At 43.7% G+C, this 20698-nt stretch overlaps 1 protein-coding gene across 1 annotated transcript in view; it reads left to right on the top strand.

Annotated features, from left to right (window-relative positions):
• LOC135085072 (solute carrier family 28 member 3) overlaps positions 1-20698 on the top strand; it is a 50648-nt gene that overhangs the window by 2003 nt on the left and 27947 nt on the right. The window contains exon 2 of the mRNA XM_063979850.1: positions 5673-5799. Within this exon, the coding sequence (XP_063835920.1) occupies positions 5764-5799 (36 nt within the window). The 5' untranslated portion in view covers positions 5673-5763. The remainder of the gene's footprint in view (positions 1-5672; positions 5800-20698) is intronic.

Below are 20698 nucleotides of genomic sequence, written 5' to 3'. Positions count from 1 at the left end.
GAACAAACTTAGCCTTCACTGGTTGGGTTATTGGCGGTCAAGTTGTAGATCCTGGCTACACAGGAGTTGCAGCGGTGGGAACGAGAGGTGGGAATAGTCACGTAAGCATTATTTAGTTTAGCTGGAGGAGTTAACAGGACTTTTTAAGTGATTTGTGCAATTAAAATGATATTACTTTTTATAGGTATTCCTACATTTTCTTCTTTAGTTCTAAAAATTTGTAGGAAGAGATAGCAGGGCATTGCATAATAACGGATGCCTCCCTCTAAAATGAATGTAACAGGTTTAAAAAAGTGTTAGATTAGACAAAGTTGAGTTATGTGTTTTGTCCTTGTCATAACAGCCTACCCTCAACATAAATTTTCACCTTCACATGATATTATTTTTTTATGTAAGTAAGGACACCCACATCTCACTCTTTATTGTAGGAGGTAATTGTAAAAATTTATAGAAAGAGGGCATAAAATATCGGATGCCTCCCTCTAAAATGAATGTAACCGAGGGTAGGCTCCAAAAAGTGTTAGAAAATTGTTAGACAAAGATATGAAAGTATTTTGTCCTTGTCATAACATCCTACCCTCAACTGCCTCAACATAAATTTGTATCGTTAGTGACAGAATGTAACCTTTTTTGTGAACTTCGTAATAAGACCATTTTTTTATGCATAATAAGGCAGGTATTTGACCGCAATCGCACCTGGTGTTAAGTGAGATGCAGTCTAGGATGGTACATATCTGCCCTGTAAGTGCCTATTCACTCTCGCCTTGAAAAGGCACGGATTATACCTAGTCTTCGGGAAAGACAGCAGGCAGCGAATTCCAGTCCCTAGCTGTTCCATTATTATGTGTTTGGAAAAACAAGGTGTTTAGTTTTTTACATCATTTAGTTACGTGAATCGAATCCTTTTTAGTAAAGTTGTAGCGATCCTTTCACTTGCCATACAATGTCTGCTTTCTCTTTTGTGACACAACCTTAGTTGGTTATGACTTATTTAAGTATGTCTAACTAGCTTATGCCTGCGGCTTCACCTGAGTGTAGGTATTTCGGTCTGTCACAGAAAAGAACGACTACGACTAACCCTGTTACTCGTTGGAAAAAACCCCATCGAGTCACAATGGTACTTATCACACACAGCACCTAAAAGAAATTATGTGAAAAATACATTAAAAATCAAAACAAGTACATGGGTGAATTTCAACAAGTGCATATTTTTGCCTAATTTTGGTGGAAATTGTTATTTATGTATTTTTATTCTTTAATTATAGATCAAATTTATTGGAAACTTATACTGTTTCTAAAATGATTAAGACATTAAATTTTGTCCAGTAGTTTTTTAGATTTTCCTTACACCAAAATTAAGAGAACACCAAAATTTATATTAAAGCACCAAAATTAGAAAATATGCTGTCAGTCGGTCATATCTTAGTGCCAAGCTCAAGAAATGGTTTTAAATTTACCAGCACCGACTCCAAAAATATTAATCATGGTATATTGTCCTAATAAATAAATAACGACGTACTTATTTTCTACTTTTAAGTGATTTTTGGCGTCGGTTTTAATTTTTTTGTTAAAATTATTTTTTTTCATGCTTTTTAGTTGATTAGTCCTTGTTATTGTCACTGAAGAGGGACAGTACCTATGTTTAATGTGATTAAGACTATAATTTTCCATTTTGTAATGGAAAATTATAGTCTTAATTACAATCCAAGTGTAAATAATCTTCCTAGCAAAATACAGGCTCCCTACTTTAAATATCGGCAACTAAAAAGTATCAATGTATCATGTGTCAATGTATGTATCAACAAATGAGTATTGAGTATCATCTAACTCCTAACTTATGTTGTTTGACCTTTCATCATCAGCTCATCTTAAATACCTGAAATAATACAACTGTATGTACATACCTACCTAAAATATTTAAAGAATTATCCTCCAACTCCTAAGCGTTAAGGAGTTTTACCTTCCATCATCACCTCATCAACATTAGATGATGACTACTTGAATAACTTTAGAAAACGTATTGCATTCCTACAAAATTTGAGGTTTACTCTCGATTTCCCTAGGATCCCATCATCAGATCCTGACTTGGTGACAATGGGACCACCACATAAGTGTACCCTATAGAACAAAAAAAGAATTTTGAAAATCAGTTCACAATTGACGGAGTTAAGTCGGTTAAAAATGCTTTGGTGCACCACCAAAAACACCAAAATTGACTCACCAAAATTAGATTCTCGTTGAAAAAGCTAAATTATATGAAATCTGTTTTAAATATAACAATAACATTTTAACACATGGTATGAAAACAGTTCCTTTACATTATACGAGGAATTCAACTAAAAAGAATAGCTTAGAAATCTTATACAAAAAGACACCAAAATTGCAGAAATGTTGTCCGTTTAAAAAAAAACAACACATTTACGTTTTTGGCGGGAAGACGCAGAGGTCTTGCACCCGTCTGCCGTCACTGCTCGCGGGGGCGGTACTAAACCTAACGAATGATGGGAGTGTTTAAATCCTGTTTGATCTTTAAAGAAACTGACGAGCTATTTCATTATTGACACCAAAATCATAAATTTTTCGCGGACAAAACTTAAGGACGTGGCTTAATCACAGTTATTTGGGAAACTTGCTTAATTTGGTAATCTTAGATAATAGATAGATTGTATAATCCAAAAATATACTTTTTCCCTAAGTTCTGTTTTGATCTTCAGCTAAAAAAATACATATTGTAAGAAATTAAGGATGTGGACACTGCACCAAAATTAGAAACGCTTAGTTCAATTATTTTTTGTCGAATTTGTAAAAGAAAATACTCATTAATAATGTTGTCCTCAAAATGGAACCTCTGTATATTTTCGTGTAAAAAAAAATCAAAGTTCTATGTCATAAAAAACATATGATTTTCAGCTACGCCGCTCAAAAAATGTGTTTGGGAAATTGACCCACATAATTGAGAAATCTATGTAAACAACTAAAGCCTACATAAGAGTGTCAAAATCACTTTTATAGATACAGTTTTTATGGTATGTAACTTTTATGTACCTAATTAAGGTTAATTATTACACAATATTCTTGATTATTTGTGTGTTTCCTAAACAAATTGTCACATTTGTTTGTTACTTGTAGACCACTTGTAACAGTTGTAAACTTGTAACCAAGCAAAATGATAAATACCTCATTGCTATTTGATAATCACTGATATCTTGAATTGTTTGCGGAATGTAGGTATGCCTAGGTCTTTATAGTCAAATAAACTCTCAAATACACGCTCTCGACTTCTGTGAAGTTCCTACCCTCATTACGGGACTATCCCAACTCTCGTTCCTACCGCTGCAACTCCTGTGTAGCCAGGATCTACAGCTTGACCGCCAATAACCCAACCAGTGAAGGTCAAGTTTGTCCCGGGGAAAGTTAAAACTATCATTGGATTTGCAATGAATTAAATCAGAAGAATAGGACGAGTTCAAAGCAAAGCAGTCCAACCCTCATTGTCGATCTTCCTAAGATCTAGGGGCATTATTAGTCTAATTGCTTTGTAGTTTTCTCTTTTGGAGTGACTGCAATTTTTCACCATAGGCTTTATTTTCAAATTCACTTGAAAATTGGAAGAATTGCCTATTTCTCGTTTTTCATCAACATTTTTAGAACAATCGTTTCGTTCGTTTCAATTTCAACGTAATGTTGTCCACTGCTGGACAAATACCTCCCCAAAGGATTTCCGCAACGACCGGTCAATTTAGTCCCGAGGTCAAACTGTCATTTCAACCAAAGACGTCCACTGCTGAACAAAGGCCTCCCATAAAAAAATCCACAATGACCGGTTCCGCGCTGCCCGCATCCAGTTTCTTCCCGCTACCGTCACCATCGTCGGTCCTACGGCTTTAGAACAATAATTTAAACAGATAGATAGATAGAACACACTTTATTGTAAACCACAGAAGACGAGAGAAGAATAGAAAGAAATTACAAAAGATATGGCGAAAAGCGATCTCTTCGGCCCTGAACACACGGTGAAACGCAATTGCAACGAAACTGCAACTTCTAGTTACTTTTCAGTTGCATCTAAGTTTCTGCCATAGATTCCGTTGAGAGACCACAATGATGCGAAGAGTTTGAAACCGGTTTGAAATGCAACTGGCAGAAACTTAGATGCAACTCAAAAGTAACTTGAAGTTGCAGTTTCGTTGCAATTGCGTTTCACCGTGTGTTCTGGGCCTTCCACACAACTTAGAGCAGGGTTTCCCAATTTTTTTTTCCAAGGAACCCTAATTAGTTATACTTTTCCTAGCGGAACCCCCGTACTACTCCGCCCGCACGCCCTGCCCCTCCCTTGTGCGTAAACAATTTAAGTCGGTGCGCGCGAACAACGTCGGTCACGAAACGTGGGATAATATTTTTTACGGAACCCTTGCGACCTTTCCACGGAACCCCAGGGTTCCGCGGACCACCTTTCGGGAACCGCTGACCTAGAGGACAGTTGTTGTTATAGTCAATAAATTAGTCATTTAATGGGAGACAAGAACGGTTAATTAATGTTAAAGATACTATCTCTGTATCGCCTGAGCTAATATTTACCTCGGTGGCCTTCAGTCTCGTAAGTAGGTAATATAAAAGACAGTGTACCAAGCAGGCTTGCTCTACGACTTGACAAAAACAAATACCTAGTTCAAATGGGGCTCTTTCCCACACGGATACATCCCGTTTTTTGCAGGAACTGCTTTTCGCAGGATCCCCTATATACGTATTTAGTGGGGGGCGGGGGTTTAATTGAGCGTTTAATCTATAATCCGGAGCTTTTCAAGGCGAGAGTGAATATAGGCACTTACAGGGCAGATATGTACCATCCTAGACTGCATCTTACTTGATACCAGGTACGATTGCGGTTAAATACCTGCTTTGTCCTGCATAAAAAAATATCCTACCCTAGATGTGCCTACTTACTGACAAAATTGAAATTATGTAGGTAGAATGAAATAAGAATTCTTGCAAAAAAGTGAGGCTACTTAACACTTTTTATATTGTGTACACGTTTACATTCATTGACTTACACTTGGTAGTTAGGACGATTGAATTACCATTTTAAGAACACGAAGTACATACCTACATTAGGCTACATTACTATTCTGTGGTATTACCTACCTACCTTCTACCTACTAACAAAAGCATGGTAAAACAATAACTATCAACTTAAACTAGTTAGCATTTTCCTGCGGCTTTCGTGTGGCCTGTGATATAATATGAATTAATTAGACTTATTGCCTGGTTCATTCAGTAGGTTCACTCGACCACCCGACCAGTTTTATGAGAATACCTAAACTACTTATTAAGAACATAATCGATGATTTTAGTTTACACAATGCTCAATTAGTGTCTTGAAAATTAAGGCGATTATCACACTGCACCGCGTTCCGCCGCGGTCCGCGTGATTACATATTATACCGAATCCCGCGCGCAGACACATTGTCAGTTGTGCCGCGCGTGTTTTCTATACAAACTGAGGTAGGTACTTATTGTGCATACAATGATTAAATCTGTCGTCCCGCGTACCGCGGCGGAGCGCGGTGCAGTGTGATAATCGCCTAATTATTTCTTTCTTTTTTTTTTTTAATTTTACCACAGAAGCATACAATTTATTAAACATAAGAAGTTATTTCTTTCTTTATTTTCAGATAACACCATGAAGATGCAGAACCATTGCAGTGAAAATTAGTCAAGAATTAGTTTATTTATAAGTGAAAGAACATTAGTGAAGTGAATAAAATGGAGACGACACAATTTAACAATAAAAGGGACTCGGTAAGTTTTTATTTGGTTTATTTTTATAATTTTTTATGCAGTACAAGGCAGGTAGGTATTTGACCGTAATCGCACCTGAAATATAAAAGCAAAATAGGTAACACTCACTGATTAATCACGAAATCTCAGAAACTGTAACACCTACAAAAAAATTTAGTAGGTAGATTCCTTATAAGGTTAAGAACGGATTTTACGAAAGTCCACCCCTAAGGGGGTTGGAAGTTTCCACGCGTACGAAGTCATGGGCGGCACAGTCACGAACACAATATTTACAATATACTTACTTAGGTATTATTAGTTAGTTAAGAGTAGGCGCACACCGTTGATTTTTCGTCGGCCGATAGTTTAGTCGGGCAGTTGATCAGTATGGGAGTGCGCACACTACGCCGATTCGATTTGGCCGATTCTTCATACAATTTAAAATCGGGCACAACTATCGGCCAACTAAAAATCAACGGTGTGCGCCTCTAAAACAGATTAATTCGGTTAAAACTCCTAGAAAATACAACTAAAAGTATGATGCTTCAACTTCTCGCTAAGAACCTTGATGTTTCAATAAAAAGGCATGGTTTTTACCTATTGGTACATGTAAAGTCGAAGCCAAATCGTAAAGTAAAATCTGGGGGCACGGCAGTGCCCCCGCCAAGTCGAGCGCGAAGCATTAGCAAACACTGCCGTACCATCCTTTACTGGAACCATTTCGCCTCATTTTCAGGCCCCTATTTGAGAACCTCTGGATAAGACCAGAACGCAGAAATTTTCGTCATCTAGTAAGTTATAATCACATAGTTAAAATCCAAAATTTCAAGTCTGTAGGTCATTTAGTTCCGAAGTTAAGCGAAAGCAAAGTTTCGAATTTATGACACTCACTCACTCACTCACTGATGATCATCAAAATAGAACTAGTACTTCCCATAAACTCAGAGAGCTGAAATTTGGTACAGAGTTAGGGTTTAATGGCCACTTAAAGGGAAAACTATAAAAACTAGGAAAATCGAAGGTCTGGAGTAACACCACTGTGCACGACGGACGGCCCCGAATAGAAACTTATAGCTGTAAATAATTGTTTCGTTTTTGTTTCATAGTTGTTTCATAGTTATTTCGTTTTATAAAGTTTGTATAGTTTAAATTTCGATAATTTCGTAATACAGTCCACTTTCTCTTAGTTGGTTCTCAATTAGTAATGTGTCGAGTCCTTAATTACTGATTAATAGGCGTATGTGGGACGTTGGAGATGTATAAATCATAGTTTATTTTAGAAAAACATAGAAATGTATAATTTGATAGCCCTTTGTTTTATGTATATCGATTAAACCTGTAATTTCGCATAGTTTTGTATGTCGAGTCATATTTATAATATGTAAATTAGATAGATAATTATGTGTAGATCTTTATAGTTATTTACTTTTAATTGGTGATAATCTTAATTAGCCATAAAGGCAATTAATTTAAAATAGTGTGGCCAAATGAGCCCTAATATTTGTACAAATGATTTATTTGTAATTAACCCTGTACCTGTGTACCTTTATTTACCTATCGAATAGTAAGAAGTAATTTGTCTGAAAATAAATAACATAGATTCCAAAGAATAGTGGAAGAGCTAATTAGAATCCGATAAGAATTAGGTCAAGGTCATAGTTAAAAAATAGGTCACCGAATAGATAAAAAACAGGCTCTCTATACGGTATTGCCGCCCAGGGGGGGTCTAAATTAGAGAGAGAGGGCAATAGATTTGCTGTTTCATTAGAGCGAGAGGCAGCTAGGTTTTCTCACTCTAATGAAAGTAAATAAATATCGGGGTGCCATCCGGACCCAGTCAGTTCCGCGTTTTCTCCTCAACAAGCTACAACACCAAGCTCTCGCCACTGCTCCGAGGAACCGGTCACAGTCTCAACCACAACCGAGTTATTATTTCTGCGCTCCCCGCCCCCTTCGTCTCGCTCTCCCGCTCGCGCTGCACCCCGCATCGCGCCGTGTCGGCGTACGGTATTCAGGGTCCGCACAGGGTTGCTACCCCATACCGTCCGGCACATTGGTCCATTCGGAGCCGGATTGGACACTTCGGCAGCAAAAGCGAGTGGGAAATTTCATCGGCTTCATAACCGGAAGCAAGGGGAGCGTAGTAAAATGCCGGTGACTCGGAGTAGAGGCAGACCCGCGGAGCCGATCGAGGCACAGGAGCGCCCTGAGGAGAGCGCTCCCGCGACCGCGTCACAGTCAGTGGCGGCCCCGAGGCCGTCAGCGCCGGAACCGGTGCGGCATATCGAGCCGCCCGGCTCCCCGTCGGAGGCGCCACCACCACCGCCAGCACCGTCGTCGCAACAGCAGCACGACGACGCAGCAAGAGCGTCGTCGACGAAATCCGACCGTGCGCGAAGGATCGCGCGCGCCAAACAGAAGATAGCCAGACTCAAGCTGGAGCTGGAAGAGGCCAGGCTTGCCGTCCTGGAGGAGGACAGCCAGGACGGCGAGTCGGTCGCATCGGGTGAATCGCTGGGCCAGGCGCGAGTGGCCGAGTGGCTGAATACAGTGCCGCCGCCACCGCCCGCCGCGCCGCTCAGTGCACCGCAACAGTCTACAGGCGTAGCACCGCCGCCCGGCGTGCCACATGCACCGCCGCCCGGCGTGTCACACGCACCACCGCCGCCACCCGGCGCGCCACACGCGCTGCCGACCGGCGTATCGATCGCACAGCAGCTCGCCGCGCCGCTATCGGGCGTGGCGCCGCCGCACAGCGTACAGTTGAAGCAATCGTCGTCATCGAAGCCGCCGCCAGCAGCAACGGGGTATCATCGGTCCGAGGGACAATTCGACCTTAACGAGCTGGCGGCCGCCATCGCGCAGGCCGCGCGCCCACATGGGGCCACGCCGCGATTCATCGGAGAACTGATGCCCTTCGGGGGCTCGCATCTCGACTGGCTCGCCTTCAGAGCGGGCTATCAAGAAACAGAGAGATACTTCACAGAAATCGAGAATACAGCCCGCCTGCGACGGGCTTTGAAAGGAAAAGCCAAGGAAGCGGTTAGCAGTTTACTCATAGTAAACACTAGCCCGGCGGAAATAATCGGCGAACTCGAGACAAGATTCGGCAGACCGGAGACGATTGCGCTCGCCGAGATCGAACGACTTCGCAACGTACAGAAGCCTACAGATGCGCCACGGGACATAATACAGTTCGCGAGTCGAATAAAAAACAGCGTCGCTACACTCCGCGCACTCCAGCAGCCGCAGTACATGTACAACCCGGAAGTGGTCAAGCAAGTGACAGAGAAGCTGACGCCGTCGCTGCGGTACCGGTGGTTCGACTTCAGCCGGGACCAGCCGCCAGAGGAGCCGGACCTCGTGCGCCTTCACCGCTTCGTGACCAGGGAGGCGGAGGCGTGCGGGAAGTACGCAGACCCCGAGCTCGTCGGCGGCGCCGAGGAGCAGCAGCAGCGCGCGGCGCCACGCAACCGGCCGCAGCGCGCCTACAACAGTCGGAGTGACAGCGAAAAGTGCGACAACAGAAGCGAAAAGTGTCCAGTGTGCAGTTTACCGAACCATAGCGCCGACAAGTGTAGAAAATTTGTGCGTGCGAACAACAGTGAACGATGGAGCATAGCGAAAGCGGATCGACTATGTTTCCGTTGCCTGAACCCCAGGAGAGGGGGGCATAAGTGTGAAGACCGTCAGTGTGGAGAGGACGGCTGTGAGAGGACCCACCACCCATTACTGCACTTCAGGAGACCCGAAGTGCCAGCCAACCGGAGTGAAACAGTGACAGCAGCAAATTCATCTGGAAAGTCAACCGTAAGTTTCCTCAAAATTCTACCAGTGACAGTGGTGGGCCCCAAGGCCAATATAGACACATTCGCACTCTTAGACGACGGCTCGACAGTCACACTCATAGACGAAGACCTGGCTAAGCGCGCGGGCGCTACAGGACCCATAGACCCATTGAGCATAGAAGCTATAGCGGGGGCCCGCGTCACGCGTACCGACTCGCGACGAGTGAAACTTGTGCTACGAGGGCAGGATGAAGAGCACTCCCTGCGAGGCCGCACTATCAAGAACTTACGACTGGCGGCCCAGCACATTGACCGAGACTTGTCAAAATATCAACACCTTCAAGATATCGAGACGCGAGTGCGGTATGCGGAGGCGCGGCCCACTATCCTGATCGGGCAGGACAATTGGGAACTCCTACTGGCCAACGAGGTACGACGTGGCGCCGCAACAGAACCGGTGGCGTCCCGCACACCCCTGGGGTGGGTGCTCCACGGCTCAAGCAGCCGGAGCCTGGGGCACACAGTCCACCACGTATACAGGCTCAATGAAGAGAGCGACAATAGAATAGAAGAAATGATCAAGAAGCATTTCGCAATCGAATCGTTGGGCGTGACGCCCAAGAAAACGCGCGCCGACCCCGAAGAGCGGGCGCTTCGCATCCTGGAGAGTGAAACCATCAAGCTGCCGACAGCGGGCTACGAAACGGGCCTACTTTGGGCCACCGACCACCCCGAGCTGCCCAACAATTACGACCAAGCCTTGACGCGCCTACACAGCACAGAGCGCAAGCTGGACAAGCAGCCGGAGCTCGGGACGGCGTACGAGCGGCAGATGACACAGCTGATAGAAAAAGGATACGCAGAGGAAGCCGCCACCGCACCATCGACCACCGGGCGCATCTGGTACCTGCCTCACTTCCCGGTGCTCCATCCAGCCAAGCCCGGGAAGGTGAGGCCAGTCTTCGACGCCGCCGCTCGCACGAAGGGTACGTGCCTGAACGACCACCTGCTGTCGGGTCCGGACCTCCTGCAGTCGCTGCCGGGGGTGCTGATGCGCTTTCGCCAGCACGCCGTCGCCGTCGCCGCGGACATACAAGAAATGTTCCTGCGAATACAAGTTCACGAGAAAGATAGAGATGCGCTGCGCTTCTTGTGGCGCTCACACCGGCGGGAGGGACCGCCCACAGAGTACCGGATGAAGTCGGTCATCTTCGGAGCAGCCTGCTCACCGTGCACGGCGTTGTTTGTCAAGAATCACAACGCCGAGCGTCATCGGGCCGACCATCCGGACGCAGCCGAAGCCATCGTGCGTCATCACTACATGGACGATTATCTCCAGAGTTTTGAAACAGTTGAAGAAGCAGTTAGAGTGAGCACCGACGTGCGCACAGTGCACGCGGATGCCAATTTTCATTTGGCCAAGTGGGCCTCGAATCGATCCGAAATACTAGAAGTCCATCGGGCGGAAGCTGCCGCCACTCGGGACGTCACACTTGAAGACATCGAAGAGAAGGTCCTGGGCCTCACCTGGAGGCCGACCTGCGACACCTTGGGATTTAATCTGAACTTCGCCCGGGTGCCTGACGTCGACAGCGGGCAAACTCCGACGAAGAGGGAGGCTCTGCGGACAGTGATGTCACTGTTCGACCCGCTGGGCCTCGCCTCCCCCATCACCATCGTAGCGAAACAGCTGCTACAAGAGGCGTGGCGCGTAGGCGTCGATTGGGACGTCCGCCTACCACCGCCGCTGTCGACGGGCTGGAGTGAGTGGGTGCGGCAGCTGTCCGCGCTCCGAGACGTCAACCTGCCAAGATGTCACCCTGGCTACAGCCGGGCGACCCGACGCGAGCTGCACACCTTCGTGGACGCCAGCGAGAAGGCCTACGCCGCTGCTGTCTACTGGCGCACTGAAGACGAAGACGGTAGAGTGCACGTGACGCTTGCCGCCGCCAGGGCGCGCGTGGCGCCCCTCAAGCTGACGTCCATCCCAAGGCTCGAGCTGCAGGCCGCCGTGCTGGGCTGCCGCCTGGCCCGCACCGCCGCCGACGAATACACAGTCAACAGCAGACCACTGACCCACGTGTCGGTGGACCCCGACGACGCCGAAGCCTTGACCCCCAACCACTTCCTACTCGGGGGGTCGGGCCGCATCCAACAGCCGGGGACGTTCACCGAAGCAGACGTCGCCAGCCGCCACCACTGGAGGCGAGCTCAGCGGCTAGCCGACGAGTTCTGGGACCGCTGGGTCCGAGAGTACCTGCCGGAGCTCCAACACCGGCGGGAGCCGCACGGGAGCGGAGCACCGCTCAACATCGGCGACCTCGTGCTCATCGCCGACTCCAACCTGCCACGCAACGTGTGGCCCCGGGGGCGCGTCGTCCAAGTCTACCCTGGGCGCGATGGCATCGTGCGCGCCGCCGACGTCGCCACCCGCACCGGAGTCCTGCGCCGCCCCACCAAGAAGCTCGTCGTGCTGCCCACATCGACCGTCGTGACACCGAGTGAGGTGTAGCGCCGAGTCAACCAGCGCTACACGGCGGGAGAATGTGCACGACGGACGGCCCCGAATAGAAACTTATAGCTGTAAATAATTGTTTCGTTTTTGTTTCATAGTTGTTTCATAGTTATTTCGTTTTATAAAGTTTGTATAGTTTAAATTTCGATAATTTCGTAATACAGTCCACTTTCTCTTAGTTGGTTCTCAATTAGTAATGTGTCGAGTCCTTAATTACTGATTAATAGGCGTATGTGGGACGTTGGAGATGTATAAATCATAGTTTATTTTAGAAAAACATAGAAATGTATAATTTGATAGCCCTTTGTTTTATGTATATCGATTAAACCTGTAATTTCGCATAGTTTTGTATGTCGAGTCATATTTATAATATGTAAATTAGATAGATAATTATGTGTAGATCTTTATAGTTATTTACTTTTAATTGGTGATAATCTTAATTAGCCATAAAGGCAATTAATTTAAAATAGTGTGGCCAAATGAGCCCTAATATTTGTACAAATGATTTATTTGTAATTAACCCTGTACCTGTGTACCTTTATTTACCTATCGAATAGTAAGAAGTAATTTGTCTGAAAATAAATAACATAGATTCCAAAGAATAGTGGAAGAGCTAATTAGAATCCGATAAGAATTAGGTCAAGGTCATAGTTAAAAAATAGGTCACCGAATAGATAAAAAACAGGCTCTCTATACGGTATTGCCGCCCAGGGGGGGTCTAAATTAGAGAGAGAGGGCAATAGATTTGCTGTTTCATTAGAGCGAGAGGCAGCTAGGTTTTCTCACTCTAATGAAAGTAAATAAATATCGGGGTGCCATCCGGACCCAGTCAGTTCCGCGTTTTCTCCTCAACAAGCTACAACACCAAGCTCTCGCCACTGCTCCGAGGAACCGGTCACAGTCTCAACCACAACCGAGTTATTATTTCTGCGCTCCCCGCCCCCTTCGTCTCGCTCTCCCGCTCGCGCTGCACCCCGCATCGCGCCGTGTCGGCGTACGGTATTCAGGGTCCGCACAGGGTTGCTACCCCATACCGTCCGGCACAACCACATTCATAATCAATACTACTAGCGCCACACCGGCACCGTGGTGTTCGCCTGTACCGCTCACCGCTAGATGGAGCTAGCACTTTGAGCGTCGATTTTCAGCACTGCGGTGTCCAGATTTTTATTCCTTTCTAGACCCCCCCGTCGATTAAGTTGAATGTTGTGTAGTTTTAATTTCGTTGATTTCGTTTATTATATCGTGAGGTTCGCTATGGTTAAGTTATTAAACCAATCATTCTGATTTTGTTGTCCATTTTAAAGGTCGTTGAGTTAATTTATGTTTAATATCATCATCATACATACATCAATACAATCTATCTCCACTCTTGTATAATTTGCTTGTTGTTGTAAATTTGTATTGTGTAAGTAAATTACCCAAAGGCAGTCGCCAATTCAGTCCACCCGCATAAAAATTTCTTGGCAAAATGTTACTTGGTTTCTCGCGATACAGGTGCATACCTAGTGCGAGAACCGCTACCAACACTTCTTCACAATCCACCATAGCATGTAATTAGCTTAAGACTGTCATTCCGTTTTTTGTAAATCTGTCTTGCTTAAATAAAGATTTTATTATTATTATCTTTATTAACTTTGGTTCTTAATTTTAAATATTTTTTTACAATGTAAATTATCAAAAAAAATAAAATAAAAATACATTATAAAAAAATACTTAAAAATAGTTATTCCGCTGGTAGCGGAGCAGGGCCCAAGCTACCGGTGGTCAGGGTCACAGGCTGAGGAACCTCCGGACAATGCGTGCCGTGCTGAGGATCACCGCCTTTTGCATCTGACCCTTGAGCCAACCATCCAGCGAGAGCTTCTTTAGATGTTGGTCGAAGCTCTTCGCTATTAGCCCGTTTGCCGAGACAACTATCGGAACAATGATCGTCGAGTCAACATCCCACATGGCGGTCACCTCGTGGGCCAAGTCAAGGTATTTGCTTTGCTTTTCCTTCTCGGCCTTCACGAGGTTTTCGTCATGCGGGATGGTAATGTCAACGAGCATTGCCCGACGTTGGGATCGGTCAACCACCACAATATCAGGCTTATTACAGACAATAGTCCTGTCTGTGATGATAGAACGATCCCAATAGAGCAATGCATGACCATTTTCGAGAACTGGCACCGGCTGGTATCGGTAATAAGGCGTCTCAGATTCAAGAAGGCCGTACTGAAGAGCAAGTTGCTGATGGATGATTCTGGCTACTAGGTTATGCCTGTGCAAGTACTCACCGTTAGCAAGATGCGAACAACCAGAAATTATATGCCTGAGTGACTCTCCGGGACGGTGGCATGCTCGACAAATGTCGACCGTACCGTCCTTCAGGATATATTTTCGGTAATTGTTCGTCATCATGACCTCGTCAGCAATTGCACAAGCAAAACCCTCGGTTTCCCCAAAGAGGTCACCGAAGCGTAGCCAGTTATTATTATTATGTTTGTACGCTTTGGAGCTCACGGGTCAAAAGTGGCCCGGTCCTTTATAAGGCTTGCGTGGGGATACAGATCCAACACGTAGAGGCCGTTTTAAGCGCAAAATAATCGACAAAAGTGAAAGTGGTGCACATGCTGGATCTAGTCTCTGACTATATCATGGGATGTAGCCAGAGACCATCCCCAGCCTGTGCACAGGAGCTATTGCAGTTATTGAAGAATGGACTAGGGTTATGGATGAAGGATGGAGGGACTGGTTACTGGGCTATGGATGGAGACTACGGGACACCTGCCTGGTTCATAGTCTCTGACTGAAAAAATGGCAGGCGGTGACTAGCCAGCGACTAAATGGGCCCCCCCTGGCGTCATGGGTCGTATAGACCGGACTGAGGGGCAACATTGGCGTCTGCCAGCTCAGGGGTGTAGAGAGGTGTGCTGCGCTTTCTCCGAGGTTACTCGCGGCGTTATGCCCTTTAACACTTCCACCCCTGGAGCATATAGCTCTAGCGACTCCACTCTGGCCGGCCGGTTAAGGCAAGCCAGAGGTGAAAGTCCTGCAGACCCTCTCGGATTCCACTTCGGCAAGCCGAAGACGAGGGTCTTGACCGACTCTCGGGAGCACTCGGATTAACAACTGGCCCCGTGGTGTCGCTACTCACCAACAGCTCGCCACAAAGCTGCCCTGCGGGGCTTATTATTATTATTATTATATCGTAAAAAAAAATGTCGATAATATTAAAGACGACGACGTTAAATTATAATTATGCCACTTTCTACAAAAAGAAGTGAAATCCCACCAAAAACATTCTGTAAAAAAACTAGCCAAGTCTCGTTAGAGCTGCTTGTTTATCTCTAAAAAGTAATGAAATCTAGACAAAGTCGTGCCAAGTCTATGATGGTTCCTTACTGCGATTTCTTTATTATTATAGTTAATGTTGTGTGACTTGGCCGTTGAACAATCTTTATTGTGATAATCATACATAAGTATTATTGAAATACGCAGCTTTATTAAGCCTACAATTGACTGGTTATTGAATCAACGTTTTCCAAGTGGCAATTTTCCATCGTCAATGGGTAGCGGTTCTGGCGACAGATTGGTGCAATGATGTCATGGAGCACCTGATTTTGTACCCTTCAACGGTCAAGTCACACAACATTAACTATAATAATAAAGAAATCGCAGTAAGGAACCATCATAGACTTGGCACGACTTTGTCTAGATTTCATTACTTTTTAGAGATAAACAAGCAGCTCTAACGAGACTTGGCTAGTTTTTTTACAGAATGTTTTTGGTGGGATTCAATTTTCCGTGAAATAGCCTGAAATTGATTACCTTACAGTACAGAAAGGTAGAGAAGGATCGCTATAAAATATACGTCTTTTGTAGATCCATTCATCATCATGTCATCATTTCAGTCACAGGACGTCCACTGCTGAACATAGGCCTCCCCCAATGCTTTCCATGCTGCCCGGTTGGGAGCGGCCTGCATCCAACGCCTAGAGCCATTGTATCTGTTGATTGAATAATGGCTTCTTAATAAATGTAATCTCATTTATTTTAGGACTACTTAGTTACTTACCTACCTCAAAAACACATAAACAAACCGCTGCCTTTTACTACTTCGTTGTGGGTAACATAAGTTACTTGTTTATTGGTAGGTAGTTACTTGGTGTAAATCAAAATTGCTTTCAAATTAAAATGACTCAAAATTGTTTCTTCTTTTCTTTTTTCCTCCAACGTTTCAAATGTGCACATTTTTTGATTTCATAAAAAGTAACAAAGTGAGACTTTACCCACATAATATTATGTTTTTTTCTGTATTTTATTATTATATATTAATTTTCCTTCCTCCTTGTTCTTAAAACTAAGATAAAAATTTAACTTATCTGTTCTAAAATTAAATAAATATTCAATAACAAGACTGAATGGTGATCGGCACCGGCCGAATTATCCCGAAGTAGTGGTAAAGCTCGGTCCCAAATTCCCAATAAGTACCTACTCGTATTGGAATTTGGAACATAGCCATGACATAATGTAGTTAGTAGTTACCTAGACCTCATCATCATCATCATCATCATCTCAGCCATTGGATAGGACGTCCACTGCTGAACATAGGCCTCCCCCAATGCTTTCCATGTTGCCCGGTAGTAGCGGCCTGCGTCCAGCGCCTTCCTGCTACCTTTATTATGTCGTCGGTCCACCTTGTGGGCGGCCTCCATGGCCTTGCTGCCCCTTCAGCCGTCAGTTCTGCGTACTATGTGCCCTGCCCATTGCCACTTCAGCTTGCTAATCCGTCGAGCTATGTCAGACCTAGACCTACCTACTGAAATTTCCTGTGCTATGATGGCAATTACTCGCTCAGTTCGATAACATTGTTACGAGTGCTGGACTGATAACAGAACAGTAGGTAACTACAGTTAGAACCAACACGTAGGAGCCCTTGAAAACTGTGCAGTAATAGCACCTTTACTAAGGGTGCACTTTCAAGTAAGAATTAGGTAATTTCTAATTTTACCTACCTACTGAAGGTTCGGTCAAAATAACGCGATCAGCCGGCGTGCAGCGATGGCGATCAGACTTAAAATGCATTGATCGCCATCACCCCGGCTGAATCCGTGTGATCGCGTTGGTTTGGCTGAACCTTGATTTCTTCTACTGATCGCCATCGCCCACGCGGGCTGCACGCGTTGGTTTGGCCGAGCCTTAGAGGATACTGGCTGCAATTTTTCTCCTTTGAGAATTCTTTGTTTGTGTCAATTCTATATGGTCACGTAAACGTATAAAGGACAATGTTCGTTCTCCATACATTGTTCGCCTAAGAACCAACAATTTTGACATATTACTACCCGAAAGCGAAATAATACGATTCTGTGTGTAAGAACAATGATTCCTGATGGACACTTGCCATAAAATTAATGATTAAGAATATTAAATCACAGCGATTTTATAATATGTCGTTTATGACAACATGGCGTCTAATGTATTGTGTGAATGTATGAACACCGATTCGCGAAAAATGTTTTGTATTGTCGTCACGCCGAGTCGCAGCCAAATAGTATAAAATAATAGAACAAGTTTTAGAAATACAACTCGGCATTCCACTTTTATAATATGCCCACATATTGCACGTAAATAAACAACATGAATCGTAGGTTGTTTCCACCCTTGTCATCTGACACATGAAATAAACTCCTATTGTATTATAGATATCGAAGCCGAATCGTATATAATAATAGAATGGGTTTTGGAGATCACTCGGGGTTCCACTTTTATAATTATACCTACATATTGCATAAAAATAACACGAATCATGAGTTTTCTTTTCACCATTTACATCTGACACGAAATAACAAACTCCTATCTCCATGACTACCGTCGTAGTCTATGCCAAAGACTACAATATTTTAAGCAAGAAGTTTCAAACCTTAGCGCATACAGTAACCCCTGGGCCACATACATCATGATAACATTCGGTCGACACCGGAACGAAGTCTTGCGATTATGCAAAAAAGCATCGTATTCTAGTGCGGCTAATCACGTACAACCGGGGTTTTAATTCGACTAAAGTCCTGACTAAAGACTGGAAGAAAATACGCCGCATTGTATGAGCACTTCGTGTTCGTTAAAGCGGCTTCAGATCTAGAGCCCACATAGTTTTCTTTCCAATAATATCCGCAAGTAGCGCTGCATGATCTTTACAACAAAAACGGCAATAGTTATTAAGGTGCCAAAATTATATGATTACTTTGGCACGGTATTATACACGTTCGAAGATTTGTCATTTTCATTCATTTCATCATCATCATCATCATTTCAGCCACAGGACGTCCACTACTGAACATAGGCCTCCCCCAATGACTTCCACATCGCACGGTTGGTAGCGGCCTGCATCCAGCGCCTTCCCGCTACCTTTATCAGGTCGTCGGTCCACCTTGTGGTGGGTTGACATTGCAGAATATGACTTTTAATAGGTTCATCATAGAATTCGGCGGAGATATCCTCACGGAGGAGGTTCGAAAAAGGGCGGAACAAGATCTTATAATAATGCAAGGCCGAAGCTGTAACGCGCGTGCTCCTACGTGTAATCCGGCGAGTATGCAATAAATAGTAATGTCTGGTAAATAGTGGTAATAAGTATCGTTCGTTTCAGCCGAAAAGACGTCCACTGCTGGACAAAGGCCTCCCCCAAGGATTTGAGTCGTCTAGTTTCAAAACCCGCTAAAACGCTCCTGCAACGAATTTCTGTTTATATCTCTAAATGACGCTACTGCAATTGTGTCATCATACTGTTCAATCATTTTCGATCAAAATACGCTAAAAGACTACTAAACGAGCACTTAAAATTTGGTTTGTGTTACAAACTCCGCTAAAACGCCGTCCGTTTCTTTCAAAACCCTCTAAAAGTTGATTGACCAATGGCAGCACGGTATTTTGGTCACGTGACTGCGAAATCAGTATGAAGAATTTTTCAGAACGTGCTTAAGGTTGCTGCGGTTTTTTATTGTTTTTGATCCAAAATAATGGAAGATTTATCTCAAATCGTGGAAAAATGTAACCCTAAAGAAGCAAGAAAGAAACCACGTAATGAAATAGCCTGGAAACGCACCAAGGAGCGCCAGAAACTGTAAGAGAAATTTGTTAAAAAACTACTTTTGAAGCAGCTTTGATGGTGTTATGCAAAATTAACCATTTAGCTGTCGTTGGTTATTATTACTATTAAGTTTTGGTGATCACTAGTGGGATTATAAAAACTTCACTAGCTCAATGCCTTTAGACGAATTTAATTATAAAGGTATGCTACTTGTAGTAAATAAATAAATATTGTAAGATGATTTTTTTATGTGACAGGAGGCAAACGAGCAGAAGGATCACCTTAGTTCTTATCAGTTTCTTATTTACATGCTATAATTTAATTGGTTGTTTTTTTTTAATAACCCGATAAAACTTTATTAATCTAATAACCTAACCAATAAGTGCAATCGCTTTGAATATTATAGAATGGACAAATGAATACGGACAACTATTTATTTTATCATTATTTGGTTCATAATTAATATTAGACTTTATTGTAGAACGCCATTCATGCATTACAATTTGCTCTTATCAAATCCCGCTAAAATACAACATGTCCGTTTCAAATCCCACTAAAACCGAATGTTCGTAACAAAGCACGCCAAAATGAAAATAGTGTTCATTATAATTCAAATTATATTTAATTTAGAGATGAATAGCAATTACTGTTAGTATTGCCAGATGACAATAATAATTCGTATCATATATTTTTTTGCCTAAGGCCAAAGCTATATGGATAAGCGGTTTTTTTCAATTTCTCGAAATCTTATCAAAATCGTTTTAGCGGGATTTGAAACTAGACGCCTCATTTCCACGAAGACCGATCCTGCACCGCTCGCATACAGGCACCTCCCGCGACCTTCACCAGATCGTCGGTCCACCTAGTGGGAGGCCTGCCCACGCTACGTCTTTCGGCTCATGGTCGCCACTCAAGAACTTTCCTGCCCCAGCGGCCATCAGCTCTACGAGCTATGTGCCCCGCCCCGTCTATGTCTATATGCGCTACGATTACAGGGTATCATTTTGCATAGTCGCAAGACTTCACTCCGCTGCTGTCAAATCAATGTCGCATAATGTTATCGCAATGTGTGTGGCCCTTGGCCAAATCACAGAAGCCTATGCGAAGAAAGAGCACTTGAATGACAATGAAAATCAGGGTTACCATTTTATAAGATCTCCTCACTATTGAGGATAACAAAGTAACATTAATAACCTAGCCATTAATTACATTTATTACCTATACGAGAAAGTAAAGCAACATGCGGTTTTATTTTAATTTGTAAAATATTTGTAACAGTTTGTTCTAAGTTTAGTTTTACAACAGTATTGCCGTTTCAGCTGTCACTGTGAAGCTTTGGGAAAATAAATAAATAGAAAAAATATTAACATAAATATTTTATTTGGTTTTTATGTTCATTATCATAATATGCCAATTTAACACCTTTGCTGCGGCAGTAACTTTCTAATACTTTCCATTCCTTCGGTACAAGGTCAGTAAACCTGGTATTAAAACTTACATTGTGGCGGCACAAGGCTTAAAGACCTTGTAATATTTAAGATATAT

The sequence above is a fragment of the Ostrinia nubilalis genome, chromosome 27 (assembly GCF_963855985.1).
Source record: "Ostrinia nubilalis chromosome 27, ilOstNubi1.1, whole genome shotgun sequence".
NCBI lineage: Eukaryota > Metazoa > Arthropoda > Insecta > Lepidoptera > Crambidae > Ostrinia > Ostrinia nubilalis.
This window is presented reverse-complemented; position numbering and strand designations above follow the sequence as displayed.